The sequence below is a fragment of the Zingiber officinale genome, chromosome 8B, assembly GCF_018446385.1.
Source record: "Zingiber officinale cultivar Zhangliang chromosome 8B, Zo_v1.1, whole genome shotgun sequence".
Classification (NCBI taxonomy): Eukaryota; Viridiplantae; Streptophyta; class Magnoliopsida; order Zingiberales; family Zingiberaceae; genus Zingiber; species Zingiber officinale.
The window spans coordinates 110,695,505-110,718,292 of record NC_056001.1 but is presented as its reverse complement, the minus strand read 5'-3'; the positions used below and the strand labels follow the sequence as shown (position 1 = coordinate 110,718,292).

At 39.6% G+C, this 22,788-nt stretch overlaps 1 protein-coding gene across 1 annotated transcript; it reads left to right on the top strand.

Moving 5' to 3' along the window:
• The first annotated feature begins 12,122 nt into the window (after positions 1 to 12,122).
• Positions 12,123 to 14,911, top strand: LOC122014230 (laccase-7-like). The gene is made up of 5 exons (XM_042570404.1): positions 12,123 to 12,257; positions 12,358 to 12,509; positions 12,594 to 12,967; positions 13,489 to 14,466; positions 14,544 to 14,911. The coding sequence occupies exons 1-5, from the start codon at positions 12,129 to 12,131 to the stop codon at positions 14,672 to 14,674; spliced, it is 1,764 nt and encodes a 587-aa protein (XP_042426338.1). The 5' UTR covers positions 12,123 to 12,128; the 3' UTR covers positions 14,675 to 14,911.
• The last annotated feature ends 7,877 nt before the right edge of the window (positions 14,912 to 22,788 follow it).

The window sequence follows — 22,788 nt, the reverse complement described above, 5'->3', positions numbered from 1 at the left end:
CGATATTCACCCCCCTATTGACGCCACTGATCCTATAATTTTAACATATATGACCCCTTACCTCAATCGACCTACTTAAAAATTTGAGTTAAGAAAATAGAATTGAGGAAAAGCCAAGAAGAGGAACCTCTTAAAACAAAGAGAAACTCATCGTTTGTCCAAAAAATGAAACTTTGTTAATAATAGAGAATGAATCCTCATATGACTAAATAAGTGTTTATATAATTCTAGACCCTAAGATAAAGAAAGGAAAGAAATCTTAATTTATAGACCTCAATTTCTATCTTGTAAAGAAAAGAAAATTTCTTGACAGAAATTGAATTTAATAAAACATGATGCTGATATAGACAAACTCTAATTCATGAATACCAAAAATGCCCTAAAAATAGAAATTACTAAAAAATAATAATAAAATCTTTGGAAGTTCTGATGAGGGCCTAAACGTTGCTTTTTGGTCCCAAAACTTAGCAGTTATGTGTTCCCCCATAACAAATGTAGATCTCTAAATTCTGCATGTGTGGTTGTCAATAGAGCTTGATTTTGAGTCTCGAGTTAAAAGTTATGGCACTTTGAAGTTTAAGGGGTCATGTTGGGTTGATCTGCATTAGTCTCCCTGGGTCGAAAAGAATTCACCCTCGAGTTAATAGTAGCCTCATTAGCATCCACTAAGTAAGGATTCAAGTGCTTCATATTGAAAACATCAGAAGTCTTTAAATGACTAGGAAGGCATAACTTGTAAGTATTATCATTGATCTCCTATAGTATCTCACATGGCCCAATCTTTCAATCCTTCATCATATTGTACTCACCAATAGGGAGACGATCACGAGTTAAAATAGCCTAGACAAAATCTTTGACCTCAAATAGTACTTGATGGCGATGATTGTCAACCTGAATTTTGTACTTGTAATTACTATCTTGAATTGCCAGTTTCACCTTCTCATGAATGTCCCGAAGATGCTCTCTCATCTCATCTACTTTTGGACTAAATCGTCCTATACGTGGAACAAGGGATAAGTCTAGAACCCTGGATAGATTCCGCCTATAGACAATCTCAAAAGGACTCAAATCTGTGGTCATGTTTCTTGATCTGTCGTAAGCAAACTCTGCCTGAGGTAACGCCAAGTCTCACTGCTTCAGTTTAGTTCTTGTGAGAGATCTTAAATATTGCCCAGACTCTGATTCACCATCTTGGTTTGTCCATCTGTCTAAGGGTGCTAGGCACTACTAAAGTTCAACTACATGCACAATTTTTCCCATTAACTCTTCCAGAAATAACTGATGAACTTGGTATCTCGATCTAAAGTCATAGATCAAGGAACGCTATGTAAATGCAAGATCTCTTTGAAGTAAAGATGGGCAATCCAGGCAACATCCATAGTATTCTTGCAACCTATGAAATGTACCATTTTTTGAGAATCTGTCAACCACAATAAGAATTGAATATGATGTTCATTGGGTTCACAGAAATCCTAATACAAAATCCATGCTGACATTAAACCAAGAAGCTTTAGGAACATGTAAGGGAATGTACAAGCCTGCATTGATGAGAATCCCCTTAAGCCGCTGGCATACAGAACATCGATTCACAAAGTGAGCCACATCATTGATCGAGTTGGGCTAATAAAAATCAACAAAGATGAGGGTCAAAGTCTTATCACCTCTAAATTCCTTCATTGTGAAGCTCACTCATGATTTACTGCCTTAGTAAGTAATCTGGAACACACAACTATAACCCACAAAACAAATAGTCATTATGTAAAATAAAATTATGTCGGTGGTCATTATGTACCTCCTGGAATATCTTTTCGAATGATGGATCAACTGCGTACATATCTAGAAAAACTTCAAAGCCTGCAATGTTGGTACTCGTAGCGGTGAATAATGAAGAACGATGACTCATGACATCTGTGACACGATTCAGACTTCTAGTTTAGTGTTTTAGCGTAAAGGTGAACTCTTGTAAGTAAGTCACTCACTTGGCATGTCTCCTGCTTAGCTTGTGTTGACCATTGATGTACTTCAATGATTCATGATCAGTAAACATGATGAACTTCTTCTGCACTAGGTAGTGATGCCAATGTTTCAAGAACTGAACAATGGCATAGAACTCCAACTCATATGTAGAATAATTCTTCTAGGATTCAGACAACTTCTCACTAAAGAAAGTAACTAGATGCTCAAACAGACTCAGAACACCTCCTATATCGATACCAGATGCATCAAAGTTGACCTCAAACACATGGTCAAAATCAGAAAGTGTCAGAACTAGTGTCTCGGTTATCTTTTGCTTAACCAATTGAAAACTAGCCTCTGCTTTTTTAGACCATTTGAAATCTCATCCTTTGAGACACTTGGTGATGTGAGCAATTAAAGTGCCAAAATTTCTAATGAACCGACAATAGAAAGAAGTCATAGAAACTCTGAACATCATGCAAGGACATTGGCTAAGGCCACTCCAAGACTGTGTAAATATTTGTTTGATATATGTGCACATCATTAGTAGATACAATAAATCCAAAAAAAGTTACTGATGTAGTAAAAAAAGAACATGTTTTAATATTCATAAATAAGCACTCTGTGTTCAATTTTTCAAAAATAGCATGAAGGTGATCGAAGTGTAATACCTATGTCAGACTGTAGACGAGAATATCATCAAAGTAAATCACCATAAACTTTTTCATAAAAGGTCGCATGGTCTGATGCATAAACCTCATGAAGGTTTTGGGCGCATTGGATAATCCAAAAGGATGGACATCACTCATATAGCCTATGTTGCTTCTTGAATGTTGTTTTCCATTCATATCCGATCTTATCTTGATCTAGTGGCATCCACTTTTAAGGTCAATTTTTGAGAAGACTCTAGAATTAGATAACTTATCTAACATATCATCCAGGTGAGAAATTAGAAACCTATACTTCACTATAATCTTGTTGATGGCTTGGCTCTCAACACACATATGCCATGAACCATCATTCTTTGGCACTAGTAGGGCAGGAACTGCACACGGACTCATGCTCTCATGGATATAGCCCTTCTCCAATAATTCTACCACATGTCGCTGTAATTCTTCAGCCTCTTTGAGACTAAGGCGATATGTTGGTCGGTTAGGCAAACTCAACCCCGGAACAAGGTCAATCTGATGTTAGATATCTCATATAGGTGGTATCCCAGAAGAAAAATCCTCTAGCATCATCTCATCATAATCCACTAGCAGCTATCATACTTCGGCTGGCAACTTAGCCTCCGTGGCCAGGACATCGCTTTGGCATGGAAGCAAAGTATAGACAACACCTCCATGCTTCATCTCATCTAAGAACATTGATATAGAAAGCATATTAGTAATTTTAGCTTTTGGAGTAGGAGTGGTTTCTTCTCAGCTCTGTGCCGACACAATCTTCTTTCCCTTGATGTGAAGAGTATAAGTATTCTTCTGCCCATCATAGATAATGTTGGTGCGGGAGCACTAGATGATCGAACTTGTGTTTTGATAATAGAAAAGGAGTTTAAAGTTAAGTTGTCTTGTTGTCTAACAAGTTGAACTAAGTGTGCAAAAAAGTCCTAACTGACCTTAGGCAAAGGAAAGTCCTAGCTACAGTTAGGCAGGTGGAAAGTCCTAGCTGCAGTTAGGCAGGTGGAAAGTCCTAGTTACGGTTAGGCAACGAAGTCTTAGTGGGTCGAGGACTTTAGGCGAAATCCTAGAGTCGAGAACTCTAGGTGAAAATTCTAGGGGCCGCGAACACCAGGTGGAAGTCTGGACGGGTCGTGGATCGGACGTTCAGCATGAAGTCCTGAAGTCTCAGACACTAAGCAAAAGTCCAAACGGTTTGGAGGACCGGTTTGGCAAAAGGTAATTTTTCCTGAGAGGAGTAGGTGAGGACGTGTTCCCCGAAGAGAGAACAATAGGTGTCGGTCTAACCTAGTGTTTCAGCAAACTCAAAGTCAGGACCGAATAGTCCAGAGACTATTAAAAGTTAATTTTGATATATTGTTTACCTATTATTCTTACTCTATTTTGTAGGAAGACTAACATTTTACAGGTTAGGATTTTGCCTTGATCGGTCTTTTGAACGTTGGGATCAGTTGACCAAACCCCAGTGATCAGATCAGCTTACGGGTAGCTTCGACCAAGGGATCGGTCGACCAAAAGTTGAGTTCAGTCGATCGAACGATGGATAAACAACGACTTGATCAGGCTGGGTTGATTAGACCAGATAAGCTGGGGATCATCGACAGATTAGTCAACTAAATGGAAGGATCGATCGACCAAATGAAGACTCATCCGAAGTGGTATCATCTGGACAAAAGCTGGGCTGATTCAGGCAGGATTATCAGCCGATTAGGGGGATCAGTCCACCGATCAGCATCAAGTCAAGCACTGATCCCGAGATCTGTGGATCTGGATCATGTCCAACTTGGCTATAAAAAGGGGATCGACTAGTAGCTTCAAGATAATCAATTCCAAGCATCTTTAGCTTCTGTACGCTGCTCCGATAACCTCTACGACACCCAAACTCTAATCCGACGATGGAAAGCACGACCTTCCAAATCCTTAGAAGTCATCGATATATTTTCAATTACAGTACATAAGTTATAAATATGTTGTACTCATATTTGTACTATTCCAGATTGATAGTAAATTACCCAAAGTAAACACTTAACGAGTTTGAGCCTTGGAGTAGGAGTCGTCACAGGCTCTAAACCAAGTAAATCCTTAGTGTCCTTGTTCTTTGTTTCTTACTTTCCGCTGTCTATTCTATGTTTTGTAAAAAATAAACATGAGAGCTACGGGTGTTATTCACCCTCCCTCCCCGCTCTAGCACATCTCTGTTGGTGTGGGAAGCATCCGACGATCGAACCCAAGTTTTGATAATGGCAAAGGGTTCAAAGTTAAGTCTTGTTGTGATCTAACGTGCTTGATTGAGTGTTTCAGGAAAGTCCTAACTGTGGTTAGGCAGGTGAAAATCCTAAGGGGTGGTAACCTTAGGTCCTAGGGGGTGGTAACCCTTGGTGGAGGAAACCCCTAGGGGGTGGTAACCCTAGGTGGAGAAAAGTCCTAGCTGCGGTTAGGCAAAGGGAAAACCCTAGGGGGCGGTAACCCTAGGTCATAGGGGGTGGTAACCCTATGCGGAAAGTCTTGGTGGGTCGAGTGCTTCAGGCAAAAGTCCTAGGGGGTAACCCTAGGTGGAAAGTCCTGGTGTCGCGAATCAGGTGAAAGACTGGACCAGCCGGGAAGCGGAAGTCCAGCAGAAAGTCCGGAAGCATCGAGCACCGAGCAAAAGTCCAGTCGATCTGGAGGATCGCACTGGAAACAAGTAAATCTCCTGAGTGGAGTAGGTGATGACGCATTCCCCGTAAAGGGAACAGTAGGCGTCGGGTCGACCTAGGGTTTCCGGTCGAAAACCCGAAGTCAGACTCGGACAGTCCGATGATTGTCGTTCACTTATATTATTATGTTTTATGTGCTAACTTTGTGTTGCAGGGTATAGTTGGGATTAATATATCTTGCAGGGACCAAAGTGCAAAGAATAGCCTCAGATGAACAGTGTCCGAGGCGCATCCATGGAGCTTGGAGGCGCCTCGGGTGCTAAAGTGATGTGGCTGTGCAGACCCGCTGGAGGTGCCTTCGTGGTGCGCGAAGGCGCCTTGGATGCCCCATTAGAGGCGCCTTAAAGATGGATGAAGGCGCCTTCAAGGCGATAAGCGACGACTGTTTAACGCTGGTCTGCACGAGCGATTCGGAAGGGATGGAGGCGCCTTTGGAGGACTTAGAGGCGCCTTGGATACCCTTTATAAGGGGAGTTCGAGCAGCAGTTCCAAACAACTCATTCCAAGCAATCCTTCTGCAACTAGCTGCTAACGACATGATCCCGAAGTGCTGCGACGAACCCCCGACGACCCGGAGCTCCGAATCTTCAGTTATTCATATTGTCGTCGGTATAATTTAATCATTTCTTATTGATTATTGTACTTCACTTGTAATTCTATTCGAGCTATTAGTTGTTGCCCACGGTAAGCGATCAAGGATCGCGGGCCTTCGAGTAGGAGTCGAGCGCGGCTCCAAACGAAGTAAATACCCTCATGTTTGTGTTATTTTTCTTTTATTCCGCTGCATTACTCAAGTGTTAGTTTTTCGAACGATTTACGATTCAGAACCGAGTGAAAGCCACGAGTGCTATTCCCCCCCCCCCCCCCCTCTAGCGCTTCTCGATCCAACAATCTCAATCCTACAGATAACTCTACAATCATATTGCCAAGGACTCCCAAACATGTATCCATGTCCACCACATCACACCAAACACTATCAAAATATTGATTGCCAATTGAAAAATGTACAAGACATCACCTGTCTACTATTACCTCACTGTCTTTATTCATCCATGACAGCTTATAAGGCTTAGGATAATGATATGTCTTCTACTATAATTTCTAGATGACCTCTTTAGATACTACGCTTTCACAACTACTATTGTCGATAATCATTTTGTAGACTTTATTTGCGATGATGCAAATAGTGTGAAAAATATTGATTCTCAACAACTCGTCCCTTGAATCGCCCTTGGGAGTCAATAGACTTTTAAGAACGACAAAAGTCTCACTGTCATCACCGTAACGCATGTCATCAGCTTCATACATCGACTCTCTAATTGATGTTGTCTATTCTTCCACGTCTCCTTTGATCAATAAATTTTTACCTTTCTATTTAGCAAGATCAGGTTTCCTGTATTGGTTTGTCCTATGTCCCTGTTCGTCACCACGATAACACTTGAAAGGAGCCTTAGAATTAACTTGTGCCTACTGCTATTGTTGTTGTGAAAGATGAGAAGTTTGAGGGTGAGCTGGCCGACTATTCTTTTCACCTCTATCCATTGTTTCTAATTCTGCCTCTTTTCATACACTAATGCATGCTGGTAGGCCTCTGAAACCATCAAGAATGAATGAAGATTGAGAGCATCTTGTAAGGCCAGGCACAACCCCCTAAGATCATGTTACCTTCTGCTCCTCCATCTCAAATAAATCATGTCAGGCAACCAAGTGTAAGAAATCTTTAGTATATTCATCGACTAATCTCAAATTTTATCTCAACGAATGAATTCACTAGAATAGAGTTTGGGTGTAGCTAAAAAGAAGGAAGTGCTCCCTCATCTTCTTCTTCATCTTCTCTCAACCAGTAATTTGGGATTTACCTTGTCTATCTCATGAGTGCTTCATTTGTTCCCACCACACCAATGCTCTCCCCTTAAGTCTGATTGCAATCAACTTCATCTTCATCCAATCTGGAACTTTCTTATAGTCAAAGATCTGCTAAACTTTGTTAATCTAATCAATGAAGCCCTCTACTTGCAACATACCCAAATATTAGGGTAGTTCAACCCAAAAATCGAGGTCTCCATAGGGCTCCTTCCGTCCATGATATTCTTGGCATGTAGCCCGCCGATGATATGGGTTCTATAAGGCAGATTTAGATCCACGATTTGAGAACTCATGCTCTTCGAGATCTCATACTGCTAGACACCGAATTAAATCTGTAATTTACCTCTGTAAATCCTCCATTAACAACTCATGAATGCTACGATCATAGTGCGAAGCTTTCTTAGCTGGAACCTACATGTTGTTGCGACCGCTACCACGTCCATGACGTCCTTCCATTAGATCTGTACCTTGCTCTGATACCACCTGAGGTTAGACAGGATAACGATTATCCTATGGGCTGACAAGAAGATAGAATTGAGGATAAATCAAGAAGAAGAACCTCCAAATATAAAGAGAAACTTGTTGTTTGCCAAAAAAAGAAAACTTTGTTAATTAATAATAGATGGTGAATCTGTTATATTTGAGAGATGTCCTAAGACAATCGTCTTAGATATTTTATTATTTATTGGATAAATAAAATTTTATATTTGAATGTGTATTATATATATATATATATATATATATATATATATATATATATATATATATATATATATATATATATATATATATATATATATATATATAATATTACTTTTAAACTCAATTAATGAAGTCCACAATACAATGCATAACATAATAGAAATTATGATTGGATCATAATTAATGGGTATTTCTCCGTGTGTAATTATGTACGTATTTAAATATTCCCTAGCCGATGAATTGATGAGATTGAACATCATCAATTTTGTAAGACTAGCATATGTTATACTCCTTGGTTTATCTAAATAGTTGGTCCTCACTGCTGGAAACATTGAGATATTGAGAGTTTACAAATAGATGATGGTTAAGGATAACTAGTTCATTGGATGTGACCTACTATAAGACTTCATATATAGTTCTATACATGTCGATGAAGATCTCATTGTAGCTCGAGTGCAAGTTTTCATAAACTTGAGATATTTAAGTTATCTTGGTCATGTAGACTTATACTTTGACATTTTAGCAAGCATCTCCTAGGAGGTGTAAGTCTGGGATGATTAGGTATAAGTCAATAAGCCTAAAGGTGTTTGAGTAGCTCACAAACATCTTATTTGGATTATTACTTGTAAGTCTTTGGCCAAAGCATTATACGTTAAGAGGATGGTCTTCTTGGACACGTATTTGAGTAATTTAAATTTGCAAGACAAGGAACTAATACTTGGTCTAGGTGTGACATATTCATCCTAATGGAAACTGGCACATAGACTATGTCCTGAACTAAGTGGGTATAAGATGAGTGAAAGGAATAGACACAATGATAATCGTAGCTGTTGAAGGGTTTATATTTAGTTCTAAGGTCAATTGTGATTTTCTGATTAATTGAGGATCATGATGTACTACTAGGTGACATTCATGTCGATCCATAATTAACGGTTAATTATGGATAACTAATATAAACCGAAAACCTATTGGGTCCATGTACTACGAGTATATCCGAAAGAATTAAAATAAATTTGAGAATTAGATTCTCAAATTAAAAGAGACTGAGTCTGGTAGGACCAGACAAGAAACAAATATGGAAGATATTTATTAGACGGAAGCAATACTAGGTCATGCCTCTTGAAGGTAATGTTAGATTCATTATGGTTTAGTAATAACCAAATTGGTTTGGTTTTGTTATAAATCAAATTAGTTTGGTTATAAACTAAGATGGTTTGATTTTAAACCAAGCTTAATGCTAATAAATTAGGTTGGTATTGGGTTTTAGGTTTGGAGATGACTTGCTCCCCTAGTCATTGTGAAGAGTATATATATACCCCTCTACGAGGAGAAGAGAGAATTGATTATTCATTGGAATTTAACTTAATAGCGATTAGGTTTCTCTCCTTTTCTCCTTCCCACCTGTTGTCTATTTCGGTGCCGATGTCAATTGCTATCGATCTCGACACCGATGCCTCTTGTTGTCAATTTCAGCATCGACGCCCTTTGATGTCGATTTTAGTGTCGATGACACTTGCTGCCTATTTCAGTGTTGATGCCACTTTCTGTTGATTTCGGTGCTGACACCTATTGCTGTTGATTTCAACGTTTACGCCCTAACTATTGACAGCCATCTATGCTCTAGATAGTAGCTCCAAAGGCACTAGACAATAGCAAAAAGTTGCTCCCCCCTTCTTGTTTTGTGCCACGAGGTTGCCCTCGCCGCTGGGCACAAAGTCAAGTCAGGGTTCCTCTCTCGAAGCACGTCATCTCCTTTAGCTAGTATCGAAGCGAAGGCATGACTTGTGACTTAGAAAAGTCGTTTTGAAGGTATTTCGGCGTGGATATCGATAGAGGCAGTTCTTATGAGAATTGCTAGTTGATGTCATTTCCTCTGCACATATGACGGATATAATTTTTTTATGAAATTTTGTTCTATGATTATATTTGTGCATATATGTGATGCATGTGTTGTAATAATTTAGAAAATTATTACGCTTCAGTTGCTTGTTTCCAAAATAAAAATTTTAAATGCGTATAGAAACACCCAACAAAATCCTCATACGACTAAGTATGTATTTATACCGACTTTAGATCCTATGACAAAAAAAGGAAATAAATTTTAATTTATAGACCTCAATTTTTATCTTTTAAAGAAAAGGAAATTTCTTACCGGAAAAAGAAATTTCTTGATAGAAATCGAAATAATAAAATAGAATGTTGATATAGACAAACTCTAAACCATGAATAGTAGAAATACCAAAAATACCCTAAATATCAAAAAATAGAAATTATAAAAAATGGTTATAAAATCTTCAAAGGCTACGACAAGGTTCCAAACGTTGCTTTTGGAGCCCAAAACTTAGCGGTTACAAGTTCTCCTATAATAACTATATATCTCTAAATTTTACACGTGTGACCGTCGATAGAGTCTGATTTCAAATCCCAAATTAAAAATTATAATTGAGTTGGTTCGGCATCAACTCTAGATCCACTTTATTGGAAATAGAGTAGCGCTTGGTCAAAATTGATTTAGTGTTTGTTTTGAAATAACAACATTTGAACTGCTTAGATGTTTCATGCTTCCCTTAATTTTCTCCAATATTAGCCATAAGTAAAATCATATAGAGTAGTAAGTAAAATTATGAGCATAGCCAAGCAACAAAACAAAAAAAAAATTAAAAATAAAACATAGCTTTCTCTTTGGCTTTAAAACTACCATTATTTAACTTGAATCTCCTTTAGCAAAAAAAAAACAAAAAGGAGAAGAGAAATAAACGACCAATAAAAATGTCCCTTAGGTACTCAGATTTGGGTACACTAAGACGAAACTAATCCAAACATTGTAGTAAAGTCATTGCACTTTTCTCAGACATTTTTTACCAATTCATCGCTACATCATATGAAAAGAGATAAATCATAGAATTAACTTATAATGACCGTTAAATAACTAAAGGATTGGAAAAAAAATAATTCAAATAATTCTACAAACGGTGAAATATGTCGTACCCTTCCCCACACCATTTGGAGCTAAGGAGTAAATCAGGAAATTGAAATTAGTCATCACATAGAAAGATAATTTCTTGATCTTTGCCAAGATTCGACCCTTACTTAATTCTATAAATTTATCATATGATAATCAACTCGACTGTGTAAGTTGTTGTCATGTGACCAAAAGGTCACGGGTTTGAATCCTGAAAATAACCTCTTGTAAAAAGTAGGATAAAACTGTGTACAATGTATCCTTCCCCAGAACCCGCATAATGAAAATTTCATACATCGGACTGTCTTTTTTTTTTTAATCAACTCGACTGTGTCCTAAAACAAAAATGATCGAAACATGAAACTATGAATCAATTGATACATACTTTGACTGAGTTAATTGGAAGACACTGTGCATTCGACTAAAACATTTTGTATGGTTCAAAATTGAGTAGTCCCACAAGTCGACTCTAAGCCATTAAAATTAATTAGTCTGACTCCGGGAGTCCTTCTGAACATTATGTGACGAACAAAATATTTTGAAATATTTTTCAAGGCTCGAATAATGTCTTGCGCTTACGTGTACCATGCCTCACATAAGCCCGTGCCATTTTGATTTATCCGATCCACTTGAACTTCCCGCGCGCGGTTTCTTGCTTATAGCCTGACTAAACAAGCTGACCGCGGTTTTTGAAATATTTTTGAACATTCTGTGACTGAACATTCTTGTTCGTAGGTCGTAGCATACCCCCAACTGTTGCTTTCTACAACAGTTTAGCCAGTTAATTAAGTTGGTGACCAAGCTGACCAACCAGTATTTATCAGTATACATCCAAAACGTTGACAGCCAGCCAACCACGATCACCATGCAGTATCTCCATCTGAGCCATCTCCCTTGTCACGTCTGGACTTGTAATGACCAATTAGCTAGAAACCAAACAAGTTAATCTTTTAGGTTCACCTAAAATTATAATATCCATGATCAGAATAATGCAAATATTTAGAGAGAGAGAGAACGATCACAATTAATTATATTTCGTCATTCCATCTTGAGCACGTTACACTCCATCATATTCGTAGGTTAAAGTTAACAATATTAGCTCTAACTAACTAACCTACAAATTCAAGACAGGCTGAATGCGACCATGCACCACCCCGCCGGTAGGTCGTCCGATCACTTTTATACATTGTTTATGTTTATCGATAACTAATCGTACCAAATCAATCTCTGTGTGCAAAATATATAAGGACGCTAGCAAACAGAACGGACATGGATGATCAGTTAATCAAAGGCAACAAGTCAATTGAGGCCATGAGCAGACAACTGACTCTTGTACTCGTTTCTCTTCTCTGCGTTGCACTCGCAGCAGATGCAGCCGTGGTGGAGCGCATCTTCCATGTACCGATCATTCTTCTTTTCCTCATTGTTATTTTTGTTTAATTTGTTGGAGATATATATTAATGAAGTGACTAGGAGTAATTGGGCATGCATCATGCAGGTGAAGAACTTGACGATCAGCCGGCTGTGCGAGAGAAGGGTCATCACTGCGGTGAACGGCAGCTTACCAGGTCCCACTCTTAAGGTTTCTGAAGGTGACACCGTAGTTATTCATGTCATCAACGACTCCCCCTACAACATAACCATTCACTGGTACCTATATATCTTATGATCTGTTATTTTTTTAAAAAAATAATAATAATTTTTAGTTAATATAATTTATGGAAATTAATGCAGGCATGGGATATTTCAGAAGCGAAGTGCGTGGGCGGACGGACCGAACATGATAACGCAGTGTCCCATCGTCCCCGGAAACAAATACGTGTACAAATTCAACGTGACCGAGCAGGAAGGCACGCTGTGGTGGCATGCACATGCCTCCTCTCTCCGCGCCACCGTCTACGGTGCGCTCGTCATCCGACCACGGAACGCCTCTTACCCCTTCCCCAAACCCTACCGAGAAGTCCCCATTTTGCTCGGCGAGTGGTGGAATGCCAACGTGGTGGACGTCGAAACGCAGGCTTTCCTCTCCGGTGGCAGTCTGAGCAACGTCTCCGATGCGTTCACTATCAACGGGAGGCCAGGTCACCTGTACAAGTGTTCTAAAAATCGTAAGGACTACTTCAATTAACCCAAAATCATTTAATTTATTAATTTAATGTATTGATGTTTGAAGCCTTCTTTAATAAGTCTTCTCGGATGAGTCTAGTAGCTAGCGTATGAGTATTGTCATCATAAATTTTGATAAAATCGAGATAAACATCTCTTTTATGTGTTAGTCATTATTCCAAAGGTTAGTAGTCATCCGTGATTTACCTGCTCCGTGTTGACCCTGGACGGGTTGACGGTGGCGCTGGGGACGAACGTATTCGCCTTTTGCCATCTTGAAGCCGCCTTTAATGTCTCCTCAATCGGGATAATATGGTGATTAAGATAGGGTATTATCATACAAGATTTTGGGATCCAAACTCAGCGTGTTCGAGCATGTCCTTCCCAAGCCTTGGCCATTTATACTAATATTAGTAGTCATTCATGATTTATCTCCTCTGTATAAACCTAGAGACAGATTGACGAGACCAACGAGTCATCTTTTTTTCACATGAAACAGCATTTAATTTAATTTAATTTGCAGACGCCTACGAGCTTGAAGTCGTCGCCGGCGAGACGTACCTACTTCGCATCATCAACTCTGCAGTCAATAATCAGCTTTTCTTCAAGATCGCAAGCCACAGCTTCACCGTCGTCGCCGTCGATGCCAGTTACACCAAGCCCTACGACACCGACGTGGTGGTCATAGCCCCCGGCCAGACTGTGGACGCCTTGATGACCGCCGATGCTCCTCCCTCGAGCTACTACATGGCCGCCCGAGCATATGCCAGTGCCGGCCTAGACGGCCCTCCGTTCGACAACACCACCACCACCGCTATTGTCCGTTATGCCAACTCCAGCAACCGGCCTTTACGTCCTTCGATGCCCAGCATGCCGGCGTTCGATGACACACGGACGGCGCATCGGTTCTACACCAACTTAACCGGCCTTCTACGTCCGGAGACGCCCGCCGTACCTCTCCACGTCGACGAGCGCATGTTCGTCGCCTTCGGTTTGGGGGTCAGCCCGTGCGAGCCGAGCCAAGTGATGTGCAACCGGAGTAGAGGTGCCATCACAGCCAGCATGAACAACGTCTCCTTCCAATTCCCCGCCTCCATATCGTTACTGGAAGCTCACTACAACGGCCTCGACGACGGAGCTGTCTATACGTCTGATTTCCCGGATAATCCTCCGGTGATGTTTGACTTCACCGACGCGAAGCTCAACACCGACCCGACCTTGACCGCGCTTCTGTACACGGAGAAGGGGACGAGGGTGAAGAAAGTGAAGTACGGCGCGACAGTGGAGGTGGTGCTGCAGAACACGGCGATGATTGGCGCGGAGAACCACCCGCTGCACCTTCACGGGTTCAACTTCTTCGTGCTCGCGCAGGGCTTTGGAAACTACAATAATGCGACGGCGGCGCGGGACAGCTACAACTTGGTAGACCCGCAAGTGAGGAACACCATTGCCGTGCCGTTGAGGGGATGGGCCGTCATCAGGTTTGTGGCCAACAATCCAGGTATGCCTTTGTGTAGATATATATATGTGTGTACAAATCCTAGCTAGCTAATTATATATGTAATTAATTAATTGTAGGAGTGTGGATTATGCACTGCCATCTGGAGCAACATTTGCCGCTAGGGTTAGCGATGGCGTTTGAGGTAGAGGATGGAACGACGCCGGAATCGGTTCTTCCTCCGCCTCCTTCGGATTTCCCGACGTGCTAGGAAGGGCATGCATGCAAGGGAAGGCTAATTAGTTTAACAGCCTAGTTTGTGTTGGGGCATCTCTATTATATGTATTGATTCTTCGTGCTGCAATTGTTTGTATTCATTGTAATGGGTTTCCTTATTTATTTTTTTTTCCTTTTGAAAAATTAATCAAAAAATAATAATTACATACATATGTATGATGTAGTAATTCAAGCAAATCAATGCAGAGTTGCAGACAACTTAGTTTTCGTACGTAGTATGCGTCGATGTGCATTTGGGTATGTTATGCATGTACAGGAATGTAGAAGAACCGAGTAGAATTTAACTATATATATTCAAGCTTATTTAATCTGTTTTTATTAAAAATCTTATAAAGCTTGATCGAGATTGATCTCTTTTTTTTTATCGAGTTCAACTAACAACGTTGATGTCCTTCTAAATTTAGTTAAATATTTATATAATAGATGATTAAAAAACTATAAGTTAGTTGACTGTCTATACAAATCAATTTTTTTTATTTGAGTTTATTGCCTATTCAGCTATAACATTAGTGACTGATCAACTGTCTATTGACTTTGAATTCAAAACACACGCTTGTCTTTTCATAGTTTTTTTTGTCAATCGTTCTTGTTTACAAATTTAATACGCAACGGAAACCAAAAGACAAATAAAGAAGCCAAGGAAGCATAATCACAATACGAGGATTTTTATATGCTTTAGGATCTTAGGTTCCTATTTCACGACTGATGTCACAACGAATTTACTATTTTTCTCCTGCTTAATATATACCTTTCGAAGATGAAGAATCTTTACAACAATACAAAATAAATAATAAAAACAACAATGTGGTAAATAAATAAGTACAAGACTTGATTGGTTTGATCCTGTCCGGAAATGAAGATAATGATAAACTGGGGATATAGCTCAATGGTTGACGAAGCGAAGATTTCTCGTAGTCCTGCAACACAAAAGCGTCAATATCGGCCGAGAAGAGGTTCTTGGCGTTGGTCCTCCGATATTCAAGTCAGCCTCCGGTGATATAGAAAAGTGGAAAACTGTAGCTAAAGTATGTAAAAAAAAAGAAGTTGTGCATATTTTCGCCTGTAAATGAGAACCTTCTTTTATAGTATCACTGTAGTGTATATGTACGTATCTCAAAGCGTAAACACATTTTCCTAGGCGTCCTAGAAAAAGATAAGTCAAAAAGTATCCCTGACATCATTCCTTAAGCAATCATGCAACTCTTTAATGTAACAACTTGGAATCCTCTATAAGTACGATTTACCTGCTGGACATGGTCTGCTGTTAGCGGCACAAACACCCAAAAAGATATGACAAGATAACTAGCGGTCACATACATAGCCAACCAGCCGCTGCTCGGCCACGTAATCCCAGCCTGAGCATAATGAATAGAGCTATTGCCCTGCTTTTCGTTCGGTCGTATTGTTGTCAGAGGGATGCCCTTTGTCCGACCGAACATGCCTCGATCCCGCTCGAGGGTAGTGGTTCGGAGGAGTTGCTTGGCTATTAGTCTTATTCACGGGCTTTCAGAGAGCGGTCGTTCAGACCTACTTTGGGCCGACTGGATGGTCACGCCGCTCGACTTAATCGGTTTACTTCATGGGCTTAGGCCTTTGACTGTTCTAACTTTGGCCTCCACATCAACTATATTTTTTCTACTTTAACTCATTGGCAGGGCCCCTCTTCATTACCGTATTATCCTATATAGACCGCGAATGCAACAACACTCTCCTTGGATGGACACAAGTAGAGTAGTAGAAGGAAAGACACGGCTGTTTCTTCATCCAAATACACTATGCATGCTAACTAGGTTTTCCTATCATCATATATACTATGTTGATTGGGTTTTACGGTCACCAATCACCTATAGGTCACCTGGATCTTTGCCACATCAGCTTGATTGAACTTTTTCTTTGCCATATAAGCATTTGGATGAAGTCTAAGCTCGTCAAATAATCTGATCACTTGAACCAAATTTGAGGTCGCTCAAACATTCGGTCGACCAAAAAGCCATTCCTATCGCCCAAAAGTGCAATTTCAGTATTATAAACATCATACGGATTATGGATATGTCTGGTATCTTATCTTGTCTCCCTGGTGCTCAAAGGTCCCAATTTCTTTTTCCTTGTAATTGTAAGGTGCTATTTGTTAAATTAACTAGACGAGAGGGAAGAAATAATAAAAAAAACTTCTTCATTAAATATGTCTGAGATATATATATATAGAGAGAGAGAGATATATAGATAGAGAGAGAGAGGGGGGCATTATATACTTGGTTAATTGATAAAGTAATAAAACAAACTAGTTAATTAATTTATTCTAATAATTATTACATTCTAATTTTGATTTAGTTTGTTAAATAATTCTCTTTTACCCCCGACAAATTTAACAGGAGATCGTTGACATTGAGTTAGGTTGCTAGCTTGTTGAAACATTATTTAGATAATGACTTAGTAAAGATATTGACAATTTGATCCTCCATAGAAATATAAGAGATCGATAATTGTTGAGTTACCACACGTTCTTGAACAAAATGAAAATCAATTTCCATATGTTTTGTATGAGCATGAAAAATTAGATTTGCTGTGAGATATGTTAGTCCAATATTATCACACCAAATTTTTGGTACAATATTTGATGCAAAATGAAGTTCAGAGAGAAATGATTGAAGCCAAATAATTTCAGACGTTTTATTTGCTATAGCTTTATATTCTGCCTCAGTGCTTAAACGAGATACCATAAATTGCTTTTTCGAATTTCATGAGATAAGGTTCCGTCCAAGAAATATTGCATATCCATTACTAGAGAATATATCTTCAAGAGAACTTGCCCAATCTGCATTACTATAGGCATGTAAATCTTGAGACGAATGGCGATATAGAAGAAAATCATGTAGAACAGTAACTTTAAGATAACGAAGTATTCTTTTAACATTATTCTAATTTTGTTCAGTTGGAACATGCAAGAATTGATAAACATAATTTACTACAAAGGTAATATCAGGACGTATGATAGTGACATATTGTAAGGCTCCAATAATACTTCGATAAATCTGTAGATCAGATATAGCAGGAGAGGATGAAGTTGTAGAGTTGTTTATAGCAATTGGTGTAGAGACCAAATGTGCTCCATTCATTTTAGCTCTTTGAAGAAGTCTAGTAATACATTTACTCTGAGAAAGAAGATAGTCTTCTTCATGTGGAATAAGTTCAATATCAAGAAAAAAATAATCAATATCTAAATCTCGAGTAGGAAAGTCTTGATTGGGAAGATTTAATAAAGTTAGGATACCTTTGTGATCATTGTCGGTTATTAGGATGTCATCCACATAAATAAGCAAAAATATCATAGATCCATCATTATATCTGTGGAATAGAAATGAGTCAGTCTTTGATTCGAAAAATCCTTGAGCTTGTAACCAATTAGATAATCGATGAAACCATGCACAAAAAACTTGTCGAAGACCATATAAGGATTTCTTGAGTTGGCAAACATGAGATGGAAATTGTGGATAAATAAATCCAGGTTGTTGATCCATAAATATAGTTTCCTCAAGATGACTATGAAGAAATGTATTTGAAATGTCTAATTGTTGTACAGGCCAATTAGAACTAACAACTATCGATAATAATAGTCTGACAGATGTAATTTTGATGACTGAGCTAAAAGTGTCATTGAAGTCAATATCAGGTTGTTGACTAAATCCTTTCACTACAAGTCGAGCTTTGTACTGTTCAAGAGAACCATCAACTCAATGTTTAAGATGGAATACCCATTTAGAGCCCACATGTTCATGGAGGGAATACGCGGAACTATGCTTCATGTTCCATTGCGAAAAAGTGTATCAAATTATATAGCTATTGCACTACACCAATTTGGATCCTTGCTTGCTTATGTAAAACAAGTTAGTTCGATAGATTTTGAAGAGACCACTAGAGCTCATGGAAGGGGATGTCGAGTTATCATCGGTGGGCATCGTGCATATATGTCACTTAAGGGAAGCATACGATGAGGAGGATTATCATTTGAATCACTTGTTGATGGTGACAAAGAAGTAGACTGACATGGTGATGATGAACTTATAGTATCTTCGACTGGTGAAGCTTCAAAGATTGGATCAACAACTTAAGATTATTCTGATGGTATATTGGAATTATTCGAGAGCTCCGGAGTAGGACCTAGGATGTCATCACATCTGGCAATATTAGATGGCATCAAGAAGGTGCCACTTGTATATAGGGGAGAATAGCTAGTCGTGCGCTCGTTGCTTGCTTCTTTGATGATGATTTACAGCGGATAGTCTTCACAACAAGCTCATAATGCTAACAATAGAATTTACTTGGTATCCACCTCAAGAAGAGGTGACTAATCCAAGGATCCACATGCGACACACACTCCACTAATCAAAACACTCATTCTCGATAACTACCGAAGACGGAGAAACCTTGTACAAACTCTCGGTACAAGAAGAAAGAAAAAGGAGGCAAATACAAGTAAAATCTTACAAGATTTACAACATGAAATCCTAACCTTAGTTTCTTCTTCTTGTGTGGAACGCCTCTTGATCCTGGAAGTGTAGCAACACTTTGCTCCAAGAAAGTTTCAAGAACTGGCGTAAATCTCTGAGAGTGATCGCTGGAAGTGGAGTGGAAGAACTGCGGAGAAAGACACTCACCAACGGTTTTATCCTGCACAACTTTCGCCTCCCAATCGATCATCGATCGGCTGAATCGATCGGCTAATCGATTCAGCCTTCTTCTGTGGTCTCTAGAAAATGTTTGAATCGATCGACTGATCGATTCAAGTTTTCTCACGATCGTGCGAGAAAAATCAGCCCCCAATCGATTGGTTGATCGATTGGATGTGCCCAATCTATCGACTGATCGATTGGGAGGCGTTATGTGCCTGTGACAAAGGCTCTCAATCGATCGATCGATCGATTGGGTCGCTGCTTGTCGCAGCACAGTGCCAATCGATTAGTTGATCGATTGGTCTCCCCTTAACTTGCTTAAATCAAGTCTAGGGTCCCCAAATCCATCATCCAATCAACCATGACCTGTTGGAACCTCATGCCTAGCATCCGGTTAACTTTGACCTACTAGGACTCCTTCACCAAGTGTTCGGGCAATCCCTTTGACCTACTTGAATTTTTCTCCTCGTGCCAAGTGTTCGGTCAACCTTGACCCATCAGTATTTCCTTGTGCCAAGTATCCGGTCAATCATTTGACCTACTTGGACTTTCCAACACCAAGTGTCTAGTCAACCTTGACCCACCTGAATTTCCACAGGTCTGGCTTCACTCACCAAGACATTCACCTAGCTTCACTCACTAGGATTTTCCTCTGCCTGGCTTCACTCACAGGACTTTCACCTAGCTTCACTCACTAGGAATTTTACCTAGCTTCACTCACTAGGATTTTCACCTGGCTTCACACACCAGGATTTTCTTCTGCCTGGCTTCACTCACTAAGACTTCCAACTACCTAACCTCCAGTTTGGACTTTCCCAGTCAAGTATCCGGTCAGCCTTGACTTACCTGACTCTTCTTCACACCAATCTGATCAAACCCTGGCTAGAGGAGAATTACACTAGCAATCTCCCCAATCGGACGATTGTACCTGCAATCTCCACGTATTGTCAAATATCAAAACTCAAACATTAAGACTCAGGCTTGAGCCAACTCAAGTCTAGTCAACCTGGTCAACCTTGATCCAGGGGATATTGCACCAACACGAAGAAGCTACTGAAAAAGGGAATAGAGATTATCAAAAGTAATATGTTGTGAAATATAAATTCATCCTGTTAGTATATATACAAGCAACGATAATCATGGTGCAAATTGCTATAACTAAGAAAAATACATTATAATGAATAAAAGTCAAATTTGTGTTTAGAGTAAAAGTGTAACCACGGATAACATGCGCAACTAAAAATTCAAAGGAAAGTGTAATCAAGAGTTTGATTCTAAAGTTTTTCAAAAGGATACTTATAATTGAGCAATGGAGTAGGAAGTTGATTTGTGAAATATATGGCAGTGCTAACAGCTTTATCCTAAAATTTACACGGAACTGATGTATGATGAAGAAGAGCTAAGACAGTTTCAACTATATGTTTATGTTTTCTCTCAACAGAGTCATTTTGTTTTGGAGTATGAGGATAAGAGATTCGATGAACAATTTCACAGGAGATAAGATGATAATAGAGAGCTTAGTATTCGCCTCCCCAATCAGAATTAAAAGAGAGTAATTTACAATTAAAATATCGTTCCACTTGACTTGAAAATTATAGAATATGTTTAATAAATCAGATTTGCTTTTCATAGGATAGAGCTAAGTATATTTACTAAAATAATCAATGAAGATAATATAATATTAGAAACCTTGGTTAGACAAAATAGGTGCAGACCCCAAATATCTGAATAAATTATTTTAAGTGGAAAATTAAAAACATGGTCGGATGAAGAAAAAATGTAGCTTATGATTTTTAAATTCCATGCAAGCCCTACATGAATGAGATGAAGAGGAGGTAAAGAAAGTAGGTAAACTATACCTATTGATGATCAACTAAACAATGCAAAGAGAAAGATAACCAAGTCGAGTATGCCGAGCTGGTTAATTTGTACGTTTACCAACAAAAGCTTTGATTGAAGAACTTTGAAGATAGTAGAAGTCAATTTTGATTCTCTCATAAAACACAGTAGTTTTTGTTTCTCTATCTTTTATAAGATAATGATTATTGATACGAGTTATGGCGAGCAGGTTCATGAGATGACGTCGATATTAAAGTCAGGGTTAGGTGGTGGTCAAGGTTAGGACAGGGTGATGTTCGTTACCTAGTTCTGTTGATCGCCTCGCATCAAAATCCTGGAAGAGTGCCCGAACGTTTCCTGAGCAGGATGCTCGGATGGGACCGATCGATTATAAACTCAATTGAATATAAGGCTTACTGTGTGCGCTCAACCGAGCAAAACCTGGGCAAGCTTAAGGGTACTCAGCCTTATAAAACTCTTAGCATACGATTAGTTGGATGAAGGTCGAGCGAACATAAGGCTGCTTATGTGCGTTCGACCAGGCAAAGCCCGAGCGAGCTTAAGGATACTAAGCATTATAAAACTCTTAGCATACGATCAGTCAGGCGAAGGTCGATCGAACATAAGGTTGTTGGTATGGTTAGTACTAACGGTCTAACTCAGTTTTGATGAATGACAAAGTAGGTTAAGTTAGTTTTATATTAATCTAACACTTCTGCGATGTGGACGGGAGAAGCCCAGACGAGTCGACGGGCTAACCTGACGTCTGGCACGAAATCCAGCTAAATCGACGGGTCAACCGGATAGCTGGCACGAAGTCCAGATGGGTCGACGGGCTGACCAGACGTTTGGCACGAAGTCCAGCTAGGTCAAAAGGCCGACCGGATAGCTAGCACGAAGTTCAGACGGGTCGAAGGGCTGACCGGACGTCTGGCAAGTAAGTTGAGGTAAGTCACTGGAGGGGAGTGACTGTGAGGATGCATTTCCAGGCATTCCCAGGAAGGAAACATTAGGCGTCGATCCAACTTAGATCCATTTCGGAAATCTAAGTTGAGATCGTGACTAGATTCCGGTCTCGAGAAGACAAAATCTAACTACTACTTTTATTACTTTCATAACTTAACTGTGCTAACACTTTGTTTTGCAGGGTAGTTTTGCATTTTACCTTGAACTAATGTTTTTTACAAGTTGCTGAAAAAACAATGGTCTGAGCGCTCGGAAGGGATCCGGGTGCCCAAGATGCAAAAATTATCCCCAGCCACGTCGCCACGTGGAGCTTCATGTGTGGACGGACTACGTAACACTCCAGGTGCCCGGAAGGGATCAGGGCGCCCCCAGCCTCCTATATAAGGAGGGTGAGGCCTGGAACAATGAACAACGAACAACAAGATCTTCTAACGATTGCTCTGCTGTGCTACGCTCCTGGGACGCTGTTAAAGCTCTTCCGACAACGCGCCCAGGTTTTATTTCTTTTATTGTCGGTAGTTTTTATTTAAAAGCAACTATACTTTCAATTGTAAAACAATTATTCGAATTGCTAGTGGATTGCCCGATGAAAGCACTCAACGAGTGCGGGCCT